The following is a 20,489-nucleotide window of genomic DNA, read 5'->3' on the forward strand; positions in this document are numbered from 1 at the left end:
TTTGTTACAAACTTTAATAGCAAAAATAATTATCGTAAAAGAAAATAAATAAGTAACTAGAAACAAAAAAGAAAGCAAAAAACAGGATTTTTTTTTTAAAAAGTGCCACCTACATGGCCACCACGACCTGCATACGACTAGAAACCCATTACTAGGGCCAGGATGCAGGCCCGCAGTAGGCCCAATAGGCCCACAAGCACAGAGAGTGATTTTTTGTGGATTTCATCATGACTTTTATTATAAATAGGAAATATCAAGTGCCCATTTGTCGGAAGAGGAATTAGATGGCATTCCGGCAAAACAAAGCCCATTTTTTATGTCATTGCTCCATAAATGTAATGTTAAATTACTTATGATTTGGTTTAACTTTCAGTCCGTCGGAATTCCTCGTGCGACTTTTAGTATGTTTTTGATAGACGAATCCCAATTATTATCGTGGGAGTCATTTCCTATTATTCTTCTCCCGATATATTACTTGGTATAATGCATGAGAAAGGGAGAGGAAACGGCCAGTACTTACGATCAAAAAATCAGAGGGAGAATCCCGACTGTTGTTGTGGGGGTCGCTTCGTCTTCCTCTTCTCGCGATATATACCTTGTTATAATGCACGAGAGAGGGAAAGGAAGCGACCAGCACCAACGGTTGAAATGTCGGAGGAAGAATCACGAGTGTTCTCGTGGGGTCGTTGCCCTCTTCTTCTTCATCTTCTCACGATATATATATCTAGGTATCATGAGCAAGAGAAGAAGAGGAAGCGACCAGCACCGACGGTAAAAATATCAGAGGAAGAATCCCCTCCTTCATTCCCGCGTGCTAGAGATTTTAATAATGCACACGGGAATGAAAAGAGGAGCGATCATCACCGAAGATCAAAATATTAGTGTGAGGGAATGTCCACCAACATACACCAACATATCAGTGTGAGGGAGTGTCCATCAATATAATCTCACTTTATGTGCTGCATGTGCTGATTCAAAACAGAACTTCACGGGCTGGTGCGTAGAGCAAAAGGAAATACTTTGCTACCCTTCATATTGGGTTCAATCTTTCACATAACTATGGTAGGGCCATGGGTTTCAGGTATAGCTTTTCTTTTGTTTCCTGCTTTGTTTCTATTACTGTTGTCGTGTTCTTGTTTTATCCTGCTTGGGGCTTGGTCTTTTAGTTTTGAACAAATGCCCGTTATATTATTATTACATGAAACACATCGCACATATATAAAAAAACGGATCCTTTTATTCATCACAACAAAGACAACTACAGGCCCACAGGGCGACTACATAGGATCTTCTGGAGTAGAACAGACTACTCGATCCCATCTTGTTATTCGAATTGGAAACAAACACTGAAAATAAGAACACTAGCCTCTATTGGTTAGAGTGGGCGCACGTAGACACCAAGCGCATCAAGATATATCCCACTGCGCGCAAAGAACCCAACGATGCTACTATTCTTCTGCACGGCTATGGTGAAAGGGGTTCCCTTCGCTTCTCCGAAAGGCCCGTACGTCTTCACATTCGTGATAAATTTCAAGGAAGTTATTATGTTGTGTCGGTCTTTGTCATAAATGCCGAATGTTCCAGAAACTTCCTTCACAAACTCAGAAGCGCCGAGCACAAACTGCATTGGAACGAAAAAGAGAAGTACGATTAGTGGCTTATATATGCAAGTGCGAAAATTCCATAAATATTTCTTCGGGGTCCACTGACCGTGTTTTGATTTCCTCCCGAACCTCCCCATGGTCCAGCATTGTGCTTCTGTCCAGTCTGGTCAACATAAGAAAATTTGATTGAATCAATAATTGAGCCGCTGCTAACAGTGATGCTCTCTAGTCGCCTTGGTACTGCCTCTAAAATGTCTTTATCACCCCCTCCATTTCCACCCCATGGTCCAAGCTTTGTGAGAAGGCTCTACATGATATAATGATTATATGATGTTTTGTTTAAATAAAAGGATCAATTAATGTGGGCAAAAATTGATAGCTATATCTTGAAATAAATACGTGCGGTATTCAGCAAACCTCTGATTTCAACACGGGGCAAAACCCATGGATAGTGAGTTCTATGATGTTACCGTCGCTCCTTTGTTCATGGAACTTTTTGTGGATGACACCGTTTGCCATTGCAAACTGTCCCGTCCCACCAACAATAGCCCACTCGCCTTCTTCAACAGATATCCCCATCACTTGAAGCGTTGACCCCTTAAACCTGTACAATGTTCATATATTGTTAGTACATGTATCATGCACCCAAATAGACTGTAATAGGGTACTTCCTAATAATAGAATCAGATGTAATCTAACTATAATGTATATGAAAATGTGTCACTTGACAAAGATATATAACCGTGTTTTCTAATTTTGCGACAACTAATGTATATATAACCATGTGTTTGTGTGTGTACGCACCTTTCAATCTCAAAGGTTATGCTGAAAGTATTCTCCCAGTTACCAGCATAGATATGCAGGCCTTGCGCACGCGCAACGACAGTGGCGCCAGGGCTAGGGCCATCACATATCGACCAGTTGTTAACAACAGTCGAACCCAAACCAGTAGTGGCATTGGAGTCTATTATAACTGACTGATTTTGGTTTGAACCGAGGGGCGTGTGGAAAAGGTACAGGTTGCTGAAGTTGAGCTCAGTGATCTCTACAAACGCGGCGGAGGGAGTTATCTGGAAATTGGCCATGGTGACTGGTGAGTTGGGCGGGGCTCTGGCTCAAGAGATGATGTAGGCTTATGAGATGCTAGTATTGCTGTGTGTGATAACAGGAAGGTTGGGAGTGTTATTTATAGATAGCCAGGGCCAATGCAAGCGTGTCTAGGCTTAGATGGAGCGCCACATCCCACGTGTTTTGTGCTTGTGAGGATCAGCCATGTGTACCATGAACACGCTAGGATACGTACAAGGGGAGAACTGTTGGTGCTGACTCACCGTTGTGCATCACGAGCAAGGGAATCACTCGTTTTTAGATATGATGACAGTAAGAAATAAACGCTCGTACGGGTAACTCATACTGTACCTTAGATTTTGGTGTGGTGCGCTTCATTGAAGTGGCGGAGCTTGGTGGGTGTCAGCCTAGGCCATGCCCCCCTGGGCTCAAAGGAAACAAGCCTATATCCATTCATGTTAGGTCTATTTTTCGCTACAAATCAGTTAAAAGTAATGAGGTCTGCCACCCCTCCCATGTTTTTGGCTCAAGCTCTGCCATTGTTAAATAGCGATGACGGTCAAGCCAAGCAACCAGTTGTGTCAACACGACCGACAGAGTGGGTTTCCCGCCGACGTGACTGTCTAATGCTGGCATGAGGACGGAGGGCAGCCCATATGTATGTTGTAGTTAGTCATGTTGTTGTCAGGTCCAGTCATGACTGTTTGGCATTGAACGGGCGTGGAGACCAGGATGCGGCATGGGCGGCGCTCTCAGCCGGCGCACCGCTTCAATGTTGGCTGTACTGAGAGGCCCCTCCTTCTCTAGGTTGGCATGAATGTGGCAGAGAGAGCTGAGATGCGTTGGCACATGAGATGTTTTTGGGTGGACCCAAGGTGTCCGATGCTTACGTGGCTGCGGTCTGGATGCCCACAAAGCCTTTTGGTTTGCATTCAGTTTTGTAGGAAAACGGACAATCGCACTCGTGTACGGACAGATGTGATACCATGTTGGATCGCAAAGTGCGTCGAGACCGCCCGGGCTGGACGCTTGTGGGCGGTTTGAGAGTCCATGTTGTAGATACCTTTATTGTGCAATGGTCCTTATATGCATATTTTTAGTAGTACTTTGGTATATAAGATTTAGTTTCGAAAGTCTACATGGTAAGTTGTGGAATCATATGGAATGGACCATGCAATAAAGAGCTGAAAATGATTACTACATGTCCAAGACAAATAGGGTCGTGCATCAGACATTCCCTTCACTAGTAGAAAATAGGGCTTCAGACCAAGGAGGAAATCCCATTAGTCCCGGTTCGTGGGGCCAGGGCGCCGGCCGGACATCATGGGCCATTGGTCCTGGTTCGTGTCACCCCGTTGGTCCCGGTTTCATACACGAACCGGGACCAATAGGCCGGCAACCGTTCGTATCCCCTTTCGTCCCGGTTGGTGGTTCAAACCGGGACTAAGTGGTGGTGGCAACCGTTCGTCTCACCCCTAGGACGAATTTTCCGCGGCGTTCTATGATCCAAGGTTATGAAAATTGCATATAGTGATCTCTCTAGGTTCCATTGGATAGCAATATGCACTTTCTATATAAGTTCCATTGGATAGTTAATTGAGGGTTTCTTGCATTGGCCATAGTTAGTTCTAGTGAAACAATTTTCCTTATTGCATATTTGCACAACCGTGGGAGAATATATATACATGTCATAGTTAATTTACGGTTTCTTAATCAATTCATAGGATATGAAAATTGCATAGGATAGCAATATGTTTCATTTGAATCCTAAAAATAAATTTCTGTTGTAGTGAAACTACACCGTCGCCGCCGACATGGACGAGATCACCATGAGCGACTCCGTCGCCGCCACGTCGCACCCGGAGTTCGGCGCGCAAGTTCAAACAATGGATACCACCGCGACATCAACGACGAAGTCGACGATGCCGAGGAGGGGGAGGGGAGGACGAGGCAGTGGAGGTGGAACCGGAACCAGTGCCGCAAAAGAAGGGGAGGAAGAGAAAACGGGCAGCAAACGCCAAGCCGGCCGAACCCCGCGTCAAGTGGACGTCCAAGGAAGACGAGTGCCTTGCCGAAGCGTGGAAGACTGTCAACACCGATCCGATCACCGGCGCGAACCAGAACAGCGAGACATACTGAGGGAGAATCAAAACTACGTTTGATGAACGCAATTTGGCCGACCCCGACTTCGCAAACATCCACATGGACCGCGACAAGAAGGCCATGGCGAATCGCTCGTCGACGATCCAAACGTCCTGCAACCACGTGGCATGGAATCGTGGAGGAGGTCGCAGCTCGCCCGGAAAGCGGCGCCAACGTCTGGGATCAGGTATGCCCACATTTGGCCGGCCCTAGTTCCTCACGTCGTCGCATGCTCTACCGACATGTTTTGTCCGCCGTCTTGTGCAAATGCTTGGGATGTTTGCCATGTACCGCGCCAACAACGAGGACCAAGAGTTCAGGTTCCTTCACGAGTTCTCCAGGATCGACTCATGCGAGAAGTGGAGGAAGGTTCGGATCGCCCTCAACAAGGCCGAGGAGACCTATAACCCGAACGCACCTGCCCCGGCTGCGGCAGAAGGGCGCCAGATGGCACCAAAAAGGCAAGGGCGGCGAGAGACGCGGTGCCCGCTGCCCAGCGGCTCCACGCTTCGATCGAGCAATGCATCGCCGACGTCAAGAGCAACGCTACTAGGAGGGAGGAGAAATCCGACTCGCGGTGGTCGGCGATGATGATCAACGTCGCTGGAAAAAAGAGGAACACCGACCTAGAGTTTATGATGAGGGTAGACACGTCGACGATAGATGACAAGGTGAAGGTGTGGTACATAGTACTGCACGACCTCATCTTGAACCAGATGACAGCGCCCATGGCAACCATGACGGCGACCGCAACCACAACCATAACGGCAACAACAACCACAAACGCAACGACGACCACGACGATGGCGGCCAGCCACACAGAGGGCACGCCAACCGCGAGCCCGACTACGCTGACGACGGACAGCCCTGGGGCGCCGATGATGAGCCCGTATACGCCTGTGGAGGATCCGCACCCCGCCGAGTTGGCTGTCTGAGCCGTTTTTATCCTTTCCTTTCGACCGTCGAACTATTGGTGTGTTTGATCGCCGAACTATGACACTGATCGCCGAATTCGCGGCATGTTTTTGGACAGCGGGAAATAGGAATTTTAAAAACGTTGGCATCTGGGTGCCGAAACCTGGTGGCGCGGCAGAAAACTCGCTCGCTCCCAGGCTAAGAATAGTGCCAACGAAATATCAGAAAGGCTATCGCTAGGGCGGACTGGGAGCCAAATGGCTCGAGATGCTCTTACTACATGAGTTGCTATAAATTGCTAAAGTTAGAATGATTTGCTGATCTCGGCACCGTTTACATGCATATGTCACTTTATAGTGTATCCAGATTACATGACCCTTGTTTGTAATGCTACGCAGAAGGCCTGAGCTGATGTGATAGCTTGTAATCACTGATGGATTTCATAATAGAATTTTAACTTAATTACTGATGATAAGATGAAATTAATCTTCAACCAAGCAAAAAAATTCGGTTACATATACTTGGATCGACATTGTAGCTTTTAGTAGTTTATCTTGCGACTGTGCATCCATGTCGGTACCAGAAAGATCAAGCATGTGATGTTCACCGTGCATGCATGTTCACGAGCAAGTAGTAGTTAAGCTCTCGGCTGGATTACTCAACTAGCTTGATAAGAATATACGAATATGCATGTCAAACATTCAACTTGTGAATATTCTTTTAAGAAAAGGAGGAATACCCCGTCCTCTTTATCAAATCGATGCATATAACTGTTTATTATATTATTGCACATAACCCAATTAAACAACTACATGGATCAATTCCAAGCAACCTGCATAGCAACACTGTGGCTACACCTACCATCTTAATAATGTGCCCAACCATATATCAACACGTCTATTCCGATGGCCTCAACAAACCACGCATCTGAAATGACTGACCGACCTTTTTAAGCCGAAAGCTCAGCCGGTTGTGTCACCAATGTGGCGACATCGGCTGAGAGCGCAGTTGCCGATAGCTCAGTGGCTGCCGTAGCCTAGATCGACAGATTTCGTATGCACAGATCATGGTGGACTCCTGTAGCCCCATCCTGCACTCTATCTCTGAAGAGTTGGTGGAGGCGAAGGCCGAGATGCTTGCGTATGACGCGGCCATGAAGGCCAAGAAGCAGAGGTAGAGGATGTCGGGAAAGTTGACTTTGTTGGCTTTTGAATGTGCGTATGCAGCTGTACAGGCGTGCCTACGCGATTCTTGCTTTGGCCGGCTATTTGACGGAACTTGCGTAACTAGCGACACGAATAAAACTGATCGATGGATTAGATGGCTAAAGGCCCGTGTCGAGCCTTTGTTTTGTATTGCTTTTCGTTTTTCTGGTGTTACAATCAACACCCCTAGGGTGTCTTTTATACACGTCCATAAGGGACTATGAAAATAGACTAGGACTAGGAATCCTAATACTACTAGAACTCGGTTTGGCTTTCTTTCCTAATCCTAAAGAAACAACACGATTAACTTCTACATTCACCTCCTTAATCTTGTTGCTTGACTTCACTTCTTGCACTCCGACTTTCCTCCTCATCTCGATGAACTTCTGTCGACCGAGGGACTTGGTGAAAATATCGGCAAGTTGGTCTTTCGTGTTCACATGTTGAATCTCGGTCAACCCTTCTTCAGTGCACTCCCGGATATGATGGAACCGGGTATCTATGTGCTTGCTCCTTTCGTGATGAACCGGAACTTTGCACAACGAGATTGCAGCTTGGTTATCGATCTTCAGTGACACCTTCTGCACCTCCCGCTTTGCAAGAATAGCTAGGAGTCTTCTCAGCCACACTGCTTGACAAGCCGCCGTGCTTGCCGCTATGTATTCTGCCTCGCATGAAGACAATGCCACCACCTTTTGCTTCTGAGAATTCCAGCTAATCGGATTCGGGCCAAGGTAGAAAACCATGCCCGTTGTGCTCTTTCGGTCATCAACATCACCTGCCATGTCACTATCTGAATATCCACGAAGGATCAATCCTTCCTTTCCCTTTCTGTACATGCAACCAATATTAATGGTGTCTTTCACATAGCACAAGATTTGATTGACCGCGCTGATGTGCTCGGTTGTCGGATTCTCCATGAAACGACTCACGATCCCGACTGAATAAGCCAAGTCAGGTCGGGTATGCACCAAATATCTTAGGCTGCCCACAACACTTCGATACATTGTGGTGTCCACCGGCGGATTTGAGCTACGCTTGCTCAACTTGTGACGTTGGTCCATTGGAACTTGTGTCTCGTAGCAATCGGACATGCCACACTTTTCCAATAACTTGACCGCATAAGCCGATTGACATAGGGAAATCTCTCCGGAGCTTTGCTTCACTTCGATGTCCAAGTAATAGCTGAGGAATCCCAGATCACTCATGCTAAACTTGTTCTTCATTTGCGTCTTGAAACGTTCAATTTCTTGTACACTATCTCCAGTGATAATCAGATCGTCGACATAAACTTCAACTAGCAGGTTTGAGCCTTTGGAGTTCTTTGTATAGACTGCGTACTCGAGGGGACATCTCTTGAACCCGAGCGAGACCAGACTTCGGTCTAACTTTGAGTTCCAAGCTCTTGGCGCTTGCTTCAACCCGTAAAGTGCCTTCTTGAGCTTGTAAACTTTCCCTTCTTCGCCTTTCTTCTCGTAGCCGAGGGGTTGTTCCACGTACACTTCTTCTGTGAGATCGCCGTTGAGGAAAGCGGATTTAACATCCATATGACGAACCTTCCAATCCTCTTGTGCTGCCAAAGCTAGGAGCACTCTCACCGTCTCGATTCGAGCAACCGGTGCAAACACCTCATCATAGTCAACTCCTTGACGTTGTACGTAGCCCTTTGCAACGAGTCTTGCCTTGTACTTCACAATGGCACCCTCCGTGTCCTTCTTTAACTTGTAAACCCACTTCAAACCTATCGTCTTTTGGTTTGGAGGTGGGGTTACCAAAGTCCACGTGCCATTGCTCTCAATTGCCTTCATCTCCTCATCCATGGCCTGCGTCCAGCTAGGACTTTTGCTCGCCTCTACGAAGTTCGCCGGCTCCTCAACTCTGAACAGACATAGTCCGGAGTACTCGAGCGTAACTGGCTTTGTGTACTTGTAGACTTTCTTGAGGGTCTTGTAGCGACGAGGCCCTGAGGAATCCGTTGTGGCTTGCGAAGGAGGCGACACAAATTGTGTCGGTGTTGATGCACTTGAGGAAGACGGCTGAGACCTTGGTGTGTCATCGACATCCGTGTCGTCGGCGTAGTCGTCGTGACCGTGACCATCATCTTGATTGTCGTCGTCACTATGCGCCTCGTTGTCGATGTTGTCGTCGAGATCTCCGCCTGTGTCGTGCGCGGCGTTGTCGCCATCTCCTTGCGACCTATGCGCGTCGTCGTCGGTGTCGGCACCATGATGATCACTACCATTGTGGTCACCTTGGTTGGGCGTCTTGCCAACCACCTGGACATCCTTCCCTGCATCATCATCAGTTGGAAATTCAACTGCAAATATGTTACTGTTTGGAGCATCGTCGGCTGTGGCGCTCCAATTCGACGCTTGGTTTTCTTGAAACACGACGACGCGTGAAATCCGTAGACGCTTGGTTTGTGGATCGTAGAAACGGTATGCCTTGTTGCCAGAACTGCTCTCGTATCCGATGAACACCATCTTGGTGCTACGATCGGCAAGCTTTGAGAGGTGCGGCTCCGCCGTCTTCACATGTGCCACGCACCCGAATGTCCGTAGATGAGACACATTCGGCTTACGTCCGTAAATTGCTTCATACGGAGTCTTGCCGATCACCGCCTTCGTTGGAGCCCGGTTGAGAAGATAGACCGCCGTCGAGACAACTTCTCACCAAAAAGTCCCCGGCAGGTTCTTGCTCTTGAGTAAACTCCTTGCCATGCCAACGACGGTTCGATTGCGCCTTTCAACGACCCCATTCTGCTGTGGCGTGTAAGGTGCCGTGAGGAACCTCTTTATGCCAATCTTCTCGCAGTAGTCGTTGAACTCATTCGACGTAAACTCTCCGCCGCGATCTGTCCGTAGAGCGCGAACCTTCAGCTTGTGTTCCATCTCTGTTGCAGCCTTCAGCTTCTTCAATGCTTCAAACGCCTCATCTTTAGACCGTAGGAGAATGACCCACATATATCTCGAGTAGTCGTCTACCACAAGGAAGAAATACTTCTTTCCAGCGTGAGTTCCCGGGGTGATAGGGCCACATAGATCACCATGGAGCAGCTCGAGTGCATCACTTGCACGATAGGTAGACTGAGCAGGGAATGGCCTGCGGTGCTGTTTTCCAACCAAGCACCCGTCACATACTCGATCAACATGGTCGATAACTGGCATCCCGGATACCATCTCCATCTTTGACATCTTCTTCAAGGCGTAGAAGTTAACGTGTCCAAATCTAGCATGCCATAACCACGAATCATCATCACTCTTGGCGAGCCAACACTCTGGTTGAGATTGATCAAGGTTGAGGATATATAGCCTATTCCGTGTGCGATTAACACGAGCTAGCACGTTTCGGAGGTTGTCGAATATCGTCATCACTCCGCTCTCGATATTCACCTTGCATCCATTCTCGTCAAGCTTCCCAATAGAGATGATGTTGTTGCGCAGCCGTGGGATGTAGTATACTCCGGTGAGTATGCGATGTTCGCTTGTGAGACCCTCAAAGAGGACAGATCCTTGCCCGCAAATCTCCACAGCTGAAACATCACCGAACTTGACTGAGCCTTCAACATCGTATTCCAGCTCGAGGAATTTCTCCTTGCACCCCGTCATGTGGTTACTGGCACCCGTGTCGAGATACCACGACACGTTCTGATCATTGGATAACTTTGGTGTCACTTTTTCCTCATGAAGTAGCACCTTCCGGCTTGGTTTCACAACCACCATTTCAGCGAGATCACAAACTTCGGCCATCAGAAGACCTGGACCTTCGTCTTCCTGCTTTGCCAAATTTGCCTTGATCTCCCGCTTGTTAGGCTTTGGACAATCCTTCGCAAAGTGACCCATCTTATTGCAGTTATAGCACTTGACCTCGGACAAGTCCAAGTTCCGTGGTTTCTGCTCTTTAGATTGGCCCGCCTTACCACGACCTTGTGGTTTGCCTTTTCCTTTGCCTTTTCCGGTTTGTCCATCGCCCTTCGTGTTGCTTGAGCCTTCGCCACCGTCACACCTTCCTTTGCTACTTGGGGCCTCCCAATCTGCGGGCGAGTACATGAGTTGGTCACTACCTCCTCCTTTGCCTTTTCGACAGCCACGAGCATTCTCTTCGCACGTCCACAGGAGTCCGATCGCCTCCGTTATGGTCATGTCGTCGATGTCGTAAAGCTGCTCGAGCGTGCCGATGATGTACGTGAATTTGTCAGTCACTGAATTGAAAAATTTCTCCACAATCTCGGTCTCCTCGAGCTTTGCACCAAGCGCGCGGATCTCTCCCACCAAAGTAGTAAGACGCATGGCATAGTCGTTCACCGATTCAGTTTCCTCCATCTGCAACTTGTGAAATTGGCACTTCAGCACTTGTGCCCGAGCCTTGGTGACACGATCTTCTCCGATCCTCATCTCCTTGAGTGCGTTCCACGCCTCTCTTGCCGTCTCAAACTCCGCCAATGTCATTAGCACGAAATCCGGCACGGACTGGGCAATGGCGGCCATGGCACCTTCGTCGGACTCGTCATCGACGTCGTCGTCCGTGATTGCCTGCCACACTCGAAGGGTTCGGAGAATAATCTTCATCTTCACCGCCCACACGCCATAGTTGGCGTCGGTGAGCATCGGGTACTGGATGGGGATGTTGCGATGCGCCTGGACGTTGGCGCCGCTCGTTCCTCCACCACTCGTTGCTGACTTGCCGCCCTTCTTCACCTTGTCACCGTTCTTGTTCGCCTTCGGACCACCTTTGCCGGACCTGACCGACTCAGCGTCGCTGTCCGCCATCGTAGATCGTCGAGGCTCTAGATACCAATTGTTGGCTTTTGAACGTGCGTATGCAGCTGTACAGGCGTGCCTACGCGATTCTTGCTTTGGCCGGCTACTTGACGGAACTTGCGTAACTAGCGACACGAATAAAACTGATCGATGGATTAGATGGCTAAAGGCCCGTGTCGAGCCTTTGCTTTGTATTGCGTTTCGTTTTTCTGGTGTTACAATCAACACCCCTAGGGTGTCTTTTATACACGTCCACAAGGGACTATGGAAATAGACTAGGACTAGGAATCCTAATACTACTAGGACTCGGTTTGGCTTTCTTTCCTAATCCTAAATAAACAACATGATTAACTTCTACATTCACCTCCTTAATCTTGTTGCTTGACTTCACTTCTTGTACTCCGACTTTCCTGCTCATCTCGATGAACTTATGTCGACCGAGGGACTTGGTGAAAATATCGGCAAGTTGGTCTTTCGTGTTCACATGTTGAACCTCGGTCAACCCTTCTTCAATGCACTCTCGGATATGGTGGAACCGGGTATCTTTGTGCTTGCTCCTTTCGTGATGAACCGGATTTTTGCACAACGAGATTGCAGCTTGGTTATCGATCTTCAGTGACACCTTCTGCACCTCCCGCTTTGCAAGAATAGCTAGGAGTCTTCTCAGCCACACTGCTTGACAAGCCGCCGTGCTTGCCGCTATGTATTCTTCCTCGCATGAAGACAATGCCACCACCTTTTGCTTCTAAGAATTCAAGCTAATCGGATTCGGGCCATGGTAGAAAACCATGCCCGTTGTGCTCTTTCGGTCATCAACATCACCTGCCATGTCACTATATGAATATCCACGAAGGATCAATCCTTCCTTTCCCTTTCTGTACGTGCAACAAATATTAATGGTGCCTTTCGCATAGCGCAAGATTTGATTGACCGCGCTCATGTGCTCGGTTGTCGGATTCTCCATGAAACGACTCACGATCCCGACTGAATAAGCCAAGTCAGGTCGGGTATGCACCAAATATCTTAGGCTGCCCACAACGCTTCGATACATTGTGGTGTCCACCGGCGGATTTGAGCCACGCTTGCTCAACTTGTGACGTTGGTCCATTGGAACTTGTGTCTCGTAGCAATCGGACATGCCACACTTTTCCAATAACTTGACCGCATAAGCCGATTGACATAGGGAAATCTCTCCGGAGCTTTGCTTCACTTCGATGCCCAAGTAATAGCTGAGTAATCCCAGATCACTCATGCTAAACTTGTTCTTCATTTGCGTCTTGAAACGTTCAATTTCTTGTATGCTATCTCCGGTGATAATCAGATCGTCGACATAAACTTCAACTAGCAGGTTTGAGCCTTTGGAGTTCTTTGTATAGACTGCGTACTCGAGGGGACATCTCTTGAACCCGAGCGAGACCAGACTTCGGTCTAACTTTGTGTTCCAAGCTCTTGGCGCTTGCTTCAACCCGTAAAGTGCCTTCTTGAGCTTGTAAACTTTCCCTTCTTCGCCTTTCTTCTCGTAGCCGAGGGGTTGTTCCACATACACTTCTTCTGTGAGATCGCCGTTGAGGAAAGCGGATTTAACATCCATATGACGAACCTTCCAGTCCTCTTGTGCTGCCAAAGCTAGGAGCACTCTCACCGTCTCGATTCGAGCAACCGGTGCAAACACCTCATCATAGTCCACTCCTTGACGTTGTACGTAGCCCTTTGCAACGAGTCTTGCCTTGTACTTCACAATGGCACCCTCCGTGTCCTTCTTTAACTTGTAAACCCACTTCAAACCTATCGTCTTTTGGTTTGGAGGTGGGGTTACCAAAGTCCACGTGCCATTGCTCTCAATTGCCTTCATCTCCTCATCCATGGCGTGCGTCCAGCTAGGACTTTTGCTCGCCTCAACGAAGTTCGCCGGCTCCTCAACTCCGAACAGACATAGTCCGGAGTACTCGAGCGTAACTGGCTTTGTGTACTTGTAGACTTTCTTGAGGGTCTTGTAGCGACGAGGCCCTGAGGAATCCGTTGTGGCTTGCGAAGGAGGCGACACAAATTGTGTCGGTGTTGATGCACTTGAGGAAGACGACTGAGACCTTGGTGTGTCATCGACATCCGTGTCGTCGGCGTAGTCGTCGTGACCGTGACCATCATCTTGATTGTCGTCGTCACTATGCGCCTCGTTGTCGATGTTGTCGTCGAGATCTCCGCCTGTGTCGTGCACGGTGTTGTCGCCATCTCCTTGCGACCTATGCGCGTCGTCGTCGGTGTCGGCACCATGATGATCACTACCATTGTGGTCACCTTGGTTGGGCGTCTTGCCAACCACCTGGACATCCTTCCCTGCATCATCATCAGTTGGAAATTCAACTGCAAATATGTTACTGTTTGGAGCATCGTCGGCTGTGGCGCTCCAATTCCACGCTTGGTTTTCTTCAAACACGACGTCGCGTGAAATCCGTAGACGCTTGGTTTGTGGATCGTAGAAACGGTATGCCTTTGTGCCAGAACTGCTCTCGTATCCGATGAACACCATCTTGGTGCTACGATCGGCAAGCTTTGAGAGGTGCGGCTCCGCCGTCTTCACATGTGCCACGCACCCGAATGTCCGTAGATGAGACACATTCGGCTTACGTCCGTAAATTGCTTCATACGGAGTCTTGCCGATCACCGCCTTCGTTGGAGCCCGGTTGAGAAGATAGACCGCCGTCGAGACAACTTCTCCCCAAAAAGTCCCCGGCAGGTTCTTGCTCTTGAGTAAACTCCTTGCCATGTCAACGACGGTTCGATTGCGCCTTTCAACGACCCCATTCTGCTGTGGCGTGTAAGGTGCCGTGAGGAACCTCTTTATGCCAATCTTCTCGCAGTAGTCGTTGAACTCATTCGACGTAAACTCTCCGCCGCGATCTGTCCGTAGAGCGCAAACCTTTAGCTTGTGTTCCATCTCTGTTGCAGCCTTTAGCTTCTTCAATGCTTCAAACGCCTCATCTTTAGACCGTAGGAGAATGACCCACATATATCTCGAGTAGTCGTCTACCACAAGGAAGAAATACTTCTTTCCAGCGTGAGTTCCCGGGGTGATAGGGCCACATAGATCACCATGGAGCAGCTCGAGTGCATCACTTGCACGATAGGTAGACTGAGCAGGGAATGGCCTGCGGTGCTGTTTTCCAACCAAGCACCCGTCACATACTCGATCAACATGGTCGATAACTGGCATCCCGGATACCATCTCCATATTTGACATCTTCTTCAAGGCGTAGAAGTTAACGTGTCCAAATCTAGCATGCCATAACCACGAATCATCGTCACTCTTGGCGAGCCAACACTCTGGTTGAGATTGATCAAGGTTGAGGATATATAGCCTATTCCGTGTGCGATTAACACGAGCTAGCACGTTTCGGAGGTTGTCGAATATCGTCATCACTCCGCTCTCGATATTCACCTTGCATCCATTCTCGTCAAGCTTCCCAATAGAGATGATGTTGTTGCGCAGCCATGGGATGTAGTACACTCCGGTGAGTATGCGATGTTCGCCTGTGAGACCCTCAAAGAGGACAGATCCTTGCCCGCAAATCTCCACAGCTGAACCATCACCGAACTTGACCGAGCCTTCAACATCGTATTCCATCTCGAGGAATTTCTCCTTGCACCCCGTCATGTGGTTACTGGCACCCGTGTCGAGATACCACGACACGTTCTGATCACCGGATAACTTTGGTGTCACTTTTTCCTCATGAAGTAGCAACTTCCGGCTTGGTTTCACAACCACCGTTTCAGCGAGATCACAAACTTCGGCCATCACAAGACCTGGACCTTCGTCTTCCTGCTTTGCCAAATTTGCCTTGATCTCCCGCTTGTTAGGCTTTGGACAATCCTTCGCAAAGTGACCCATCTTATTGCAGTTATAGCACTTGACCTCGGACAAGTCCAAGTTCCGTGGTTTCTGCTCTTTAGATTGGCCCGCCTTACCACGACCTTGTGGTTTGCCTTTTCCTTTGCCTTTTCCGGTTTGTCCATCGCCCTTCGTGTTGCTTGAGCCTTCGCCACCGTCACGCCTTCCTTTGCTATTTGGGGCCTCCCAATCTGCGCGCGAGTACATGAGTTGGTCACTACCTCCTCCTTTGCCTTTTCGACAGCCACGAGCATTCTCTTCCCACGTCCGCAGGAGTCCGATCGCCTCCGTTATGGTCATGTCGTCGATGTCGTAAAGCTGCTCGAGCGTGCTGATGATGTACGTGAATTTGTCAGTCACTGAATTGAAAAATTTCTCCACAATCTCGGTCTCCTCGAGCTTTGCACCAAGCGCGCGGATCTCTTCCACGAAAGTAGTAAGACGCATGGCATAGTCGTTCACCGATTCAGTTTCCTCCATCTGCAACTTGTGAAATTGGTGCTTCAGCACTTGTGCCCGAGCCTTGGTGACACGATCTTCTCCGATCCTCATCTCCTTGAGTGCGTTCCACGCCTCTCTTGCCGTCTCGAACTCCGCCAATGTCATTAGCACGAAATCCGGCACGGACTGGGCAATGGCGGCCATGGCACCTTCGTCGGACTCGTCATCGACGTCGTCGTCCGTGATTGCCTGCCACACTCGAAGGGTTCGGAGAATAATCTTCATCTTCACCGCCCACACGCCATAGTTGGCGTCGGTGAGCATCGGGTACTGGATGGGGATGTTGCGATGCGCCTGGACGTTGGCGCCGCTCGTTCCTCCATCACTCGTTGCTGACTTGCCGCCCTTCTTCACCTTGTCGCCGTTCTTGTTCGCCTTCGGACCACCTTTGCCGGACTTGACCGACTCAGCGTCGCTGTCCGTCATCGTAGATCGTAGATCGTCGAGGCTCTAGATACAAATTGTTGGCTTTTGAACGTGCGTATGCAGCTGTACAGGCGTGCCAATGCGATTCTTGCTTTGGCCGGCTACTTGACGGAACTTGCGTAACTAGCGACACGAATAAAACTGATCGATGGATTAGATGGCTAAAGGCCCGTGTCGAGCCTTTGCTTTGTATTGCTTTTCGTTTTTCTGGTGTTACAATCAACACCCCTAGGGTGTCTTTTATACACGTCCACAAGGGACTATGAAAATAGACTAGGACTAGGAATCCTAATACTACTAGGACTCGGTTTGCTTTCTTTCCTAATCCTAAAGAAACAACATGATTAACTTCTACAGACTTTTGGCAGGATATCTTTTGAGGGTGGAATACAAGGAGTGACTTCATTTTCAACATCACCCCCAGTTTATATGGTACATGTGCTGATTCAAAACATAGCTTCAATTGATGGTGCACAGAGCAAAAAAGAAACCTTTTGCTACCCTTCCAGACTGAATTCAATCTTTCAGATAACTATGGTAGGGCCATGGGTTTCAGGCAGCCATGTTATTATTGGACCGGACTAGGGAGCGGCGCCGCAGGAAAGCCTTGCCGTGCGGCGGCTCCAACAAACTAAGCACGACCTGCCATATGCAAGATTCACTTTGATGTTTGAAATTCAAAAAGTTTTATCTACAAAACCGTTAATTCAATCGATGATCCGTTTTCATCATTGACTTTCTCGCGACGAGTTCTTCGAAACTAGATCCCATGTCGACATGTTCCGTCAACTATTTTTTTCGTTCATACTTGCCACATTTTTTGACTCACTTGCCATATCATTAACCACTTACTTGTCTAAAAAAATAACTTGATTGTCATTTTTTAATATTGTTTTGTACAAAGCCTTGTAGTAGTTTTCATCATACATGATATAAAAAGCATGTAGTAGGTTGTGTTTGTCAAATTAAATATGTCAACTTGTCATATTTACATATAAATTTGCCAGAAAACTATTTTGTATGCTTCTTAGTTTTACTGTGCCAAGTTGTCATATTTACAAACGATGACCAAAAAAGATTTCTTGTGGTCATCGGTTTTAAATATGTTGAGTTGTCATATTTTTGCGCGTGATCGCCTAAAAAAAGTTGTTTGTGCTTGCTCGTTTGATTATGTCGAGATGTCATATTTATACGCAATTTCCAAATAATATGACGATTAAGTTATTTTTATCACACAAGTAAGTACTTACTAATATGACAAGTAAGTGCAACAAATGTGGTAAGTACGAGAAACAAAAAAGTTGTCGAAACATGTCGACATGGGATCTAGTTTTGAAGATCTCGTCGCGATAAAATCAGTGGCGAAAACGGATCATCGATCGATAACACTTTTTAAATTTCGGTCATTCAAAACAAATCTGCATGCATGCATGACGAAGAGTGTGCCAGCTGCCGCACGCTAATAACAATATGCAGCGCAGTTAGTTAGATTTTCCCGTTATTATTTCCTGCTTTGTTGTTCTTTTACTATTGTTTTATTTTTATTTTATCCTGTTTGGTGCTTAGTCTTTCCTTTTCAAAAAAATATTTTTTGTACTATTATTACACCAAACACATCGCACACATATTAAAAAACAGATACTTTTATTCATCACACCAAAGAGTATTAAAGGCCTACATGGCGGCTACATAGGATCTTCTGGAGTAGAAGGACTACTCGATCTCATCTTCTTATTCGAATTGAAAAGAAATACTAGCCTCTATTGCTTAGAGTGGGCGCACGTAGACACCAAGCGCATCAAGATATATACCGCTACGCCCGAAGAACCCAACGATGCTGCTATTCTTCTGCGCGGGTATGGTGAAAGGGGTTCCCTTCGCTTCTCCGAAAGGCCCGTACGTCTTCACATTCGTGATAAATTTCAAGGAAGTTATTATGTTGTGTCGGTCTTTGTCATAAATGCCGAATGTTCCAGAAACTTCCTTCATAAATTCAGAAGCGCCGAGCACAAACTGCATTGGAACGAAAAAGAGAAGTACGATTAGTTGCTTATATATGCAAGTGTGAAAATTCCATAAATATTTCTTCGGGGTCCACTGACCGTGTTTTGATTTCCTCCCGAACCTCCCCAGGGTCCAGCGTTGTGCTTCTGTCCAGTCTGGTCAACATAAGAAAATTTGATTGAATCAACAATTGAGCCGCTGCTAACAGTGATGCTCTCCAGACGCCTTGGTACTGCCTCTAAAATGTCTTTATCACCCCCTCCATTTCCACCCCATGGTCCAAGCTTTGTGAGAAGGCTCTACACGGTATAACGATTATATGATATTTTTGTTAAATAAAAGGATCAATGTGCGCAAAAATTGATATCTATATCTTCAAATAAATATGTGGGGTGTTCAACTAACCTCTGATTTCAACACGGGACAAAATCCATGGATTGTGAGTTCTATGATGTTACCGTCACTCCTTTGTTCATGGAGCTTTTTATGAATGACACCATTTGCCATTGCAAACTGTCCCGTCCCACCAACAATAGCCCACTCGCCTTCTTCAACAGATATCCCCATCACTTGAAGTGTTGACCCCTTAAACCTGTACAATGTTCATATATTGTTAGTACATGTATCATGCACCCATAAAAACTGTAATAGGGTACTTCCTAATAATAGAATCAGATGTAGTCTAATTATAATGTATATGAAAATGTGTCACCTAACAAAGATATATAACCATGATTTCTAATTTTGCGACAACTAATGTATATATAACCATGTGTTTGTGTGTGTACGTACCTTTCAATCTCAAAGGTTATGCTGAAAGTATTCTGCCAGTTACCAGCATAGATATGCAGGCCTTGTGCACGCGCAACGACAGTGGCGTCAGGGCTAGGGCCATCACATATCGACCAGTTGTTAACAACAGTCGAACCCAAACCAGTAGTAGCATTCGAGTCTATTATAACTGACTGATTTTGGTTTGAACCGAGGGAAGTGTGGAAAAGGTACAGGTTGCTGAAGTTGAGCTCAGTGATTTCTACAAACGCGGCGCAGGGAGTAATCTGGAAAGTAGCCATGGTGACCGGTGAGTTGGGAGTATGTAGGCTTATGAGATGCTAGTATTGCTGTGTGTGATAACAGGAAGGTTGGGAGTGTTATTTATAGATAGCCAAGGCCAATGCAAGCGTGTCTAGGCTTAGATGGACCGACACTTCCCACGTGTTTTGTGCTTGTGAGGATCAGCCATATGTACCATGAACACGCTAGGATACGTACAAGGTGAGAACTGTTGGTGCTGACTCACCGTTGTGCATCACGAGCAAGGGAATCACTCGTTTTTAGATATGATGGCAGTAAGAAATAAACGCTCGTACGGGTAACTCGTACTGTACACCTCGTGCAACACGAGCTCATGCCAGGATAAGATTTTGCGTGGGAGGCCGCAATTACTGATTAGCTGCATGTTGTCAGTTGCAAAATGAGTTTGCCATCTGAACGGCAAGCTGTGGAATCCTATGGGATGAACCATGAAATGGAGAGCTGAAGATGATTACTACTGGTTCAAGAGAGATAGGGCCGTGAATCACGCCTATCTTCAAACTTCAGATCTCAAGCATCTTAGAAATTTTTATTCCGAGCATAAATTGTGTTTGAAAATTTCAGATGATAACTGAGTACTAATTTTTGATAACCTTTGTAATTATACAACTCACTATCCCTTAGGCTCCGTTTGGAATGTAGTTTTTATACTACCCTTGTAATATTCTACATTTGTATTATACTTGTCTCCAATCGAATACACTCATAGGATAGTATTTTTAATCCAGTTGTAAAATGACAGTAACTTCTTAAACAAACACCGGCGGAAGGAGCCGAGCCTGGATGCCCTGTGGAGATCTGGCTGCTGCGCCCATGGTTTTCATTTTCAGTGGTATTTCAATGAAATTCACTGAATTTCATTAATTTCAGTAGACACTGAAAT

At 47.1% G+C, this 20,489-nt stretch overlaps 2 protein-coding genes across 2 annotated transcripts; both read right to left on the bottom strand.

Moving 5' to 3' along the window:
- Positions 1-1,219: 1,219 nt before the first annotated feature.
- LOC123418461 (mannose/glucose-specific lectin-like) lies at positions 1,220-2,775 on the bottom strand. The gene is made up of 4 exons (XM_045107006.1): positions 2,409-2,775; positions 2,022-2,208; positions 1,711-1,911; positions 1,220-1,621 (listed from the first exon to the last, which is right to left on the bottom strand). The coding sequence occupies exons 1-4, from the start codon at positions 2,687-2,689 to the stop codon at positions 1,376-1,378; spliced, it is 915 nt and encodes a 304-aa protein (XP_044962941.1). The 5' UTR covers positions 2,690-2,775; the 3' UTR covers positions 1,220-1,375.
- A 15,359-nt stretch (positions 2,776-18,134) lies between these two features.
- Positions 18,135-19,651, bottom strand: LOC123418458 (jacalin-related lectin 10-like). The gene is made up of 4 exons (XM_045107002.1): positions 19,304-19,651; positions 18,917-19,103; positions 18,610-18,810; positions 18,135-18,520 (listed from the first exon to the last, which is right to left on the bottom strand). The coding sequence occupies exons 1-4, from the start codon at positions 19,582-19,584 to the stop codon at positions 18,275-18,277; spliced, it is 915 nt and encodes a 304-aa protein (XP_044962937.1). The 5' UTR covers positions 19,585-19,651; the 3' UTR covers positions 18,135-18,274.
- Positions 19,652-20,489: the final 838 nt, after the last annotated feature.

Source organism: Hordeum vulgare, unplaced genomic scaffold (genome assembly GCF_904849725.1).
Source record: "Hordeum vulgare subsp. vulgare unplaced genomic scaffold, MorexV3_pseudomolecules_assembly, whole genome shotgun sequence".
NCBI classification, from domain to species: domain Eukaryota; kingdom Viridiplantae; phylum Streptophyta; class Magnoliopsida; order Poales; family Poaceae; genus Hordeum; species Hordeum vulgare.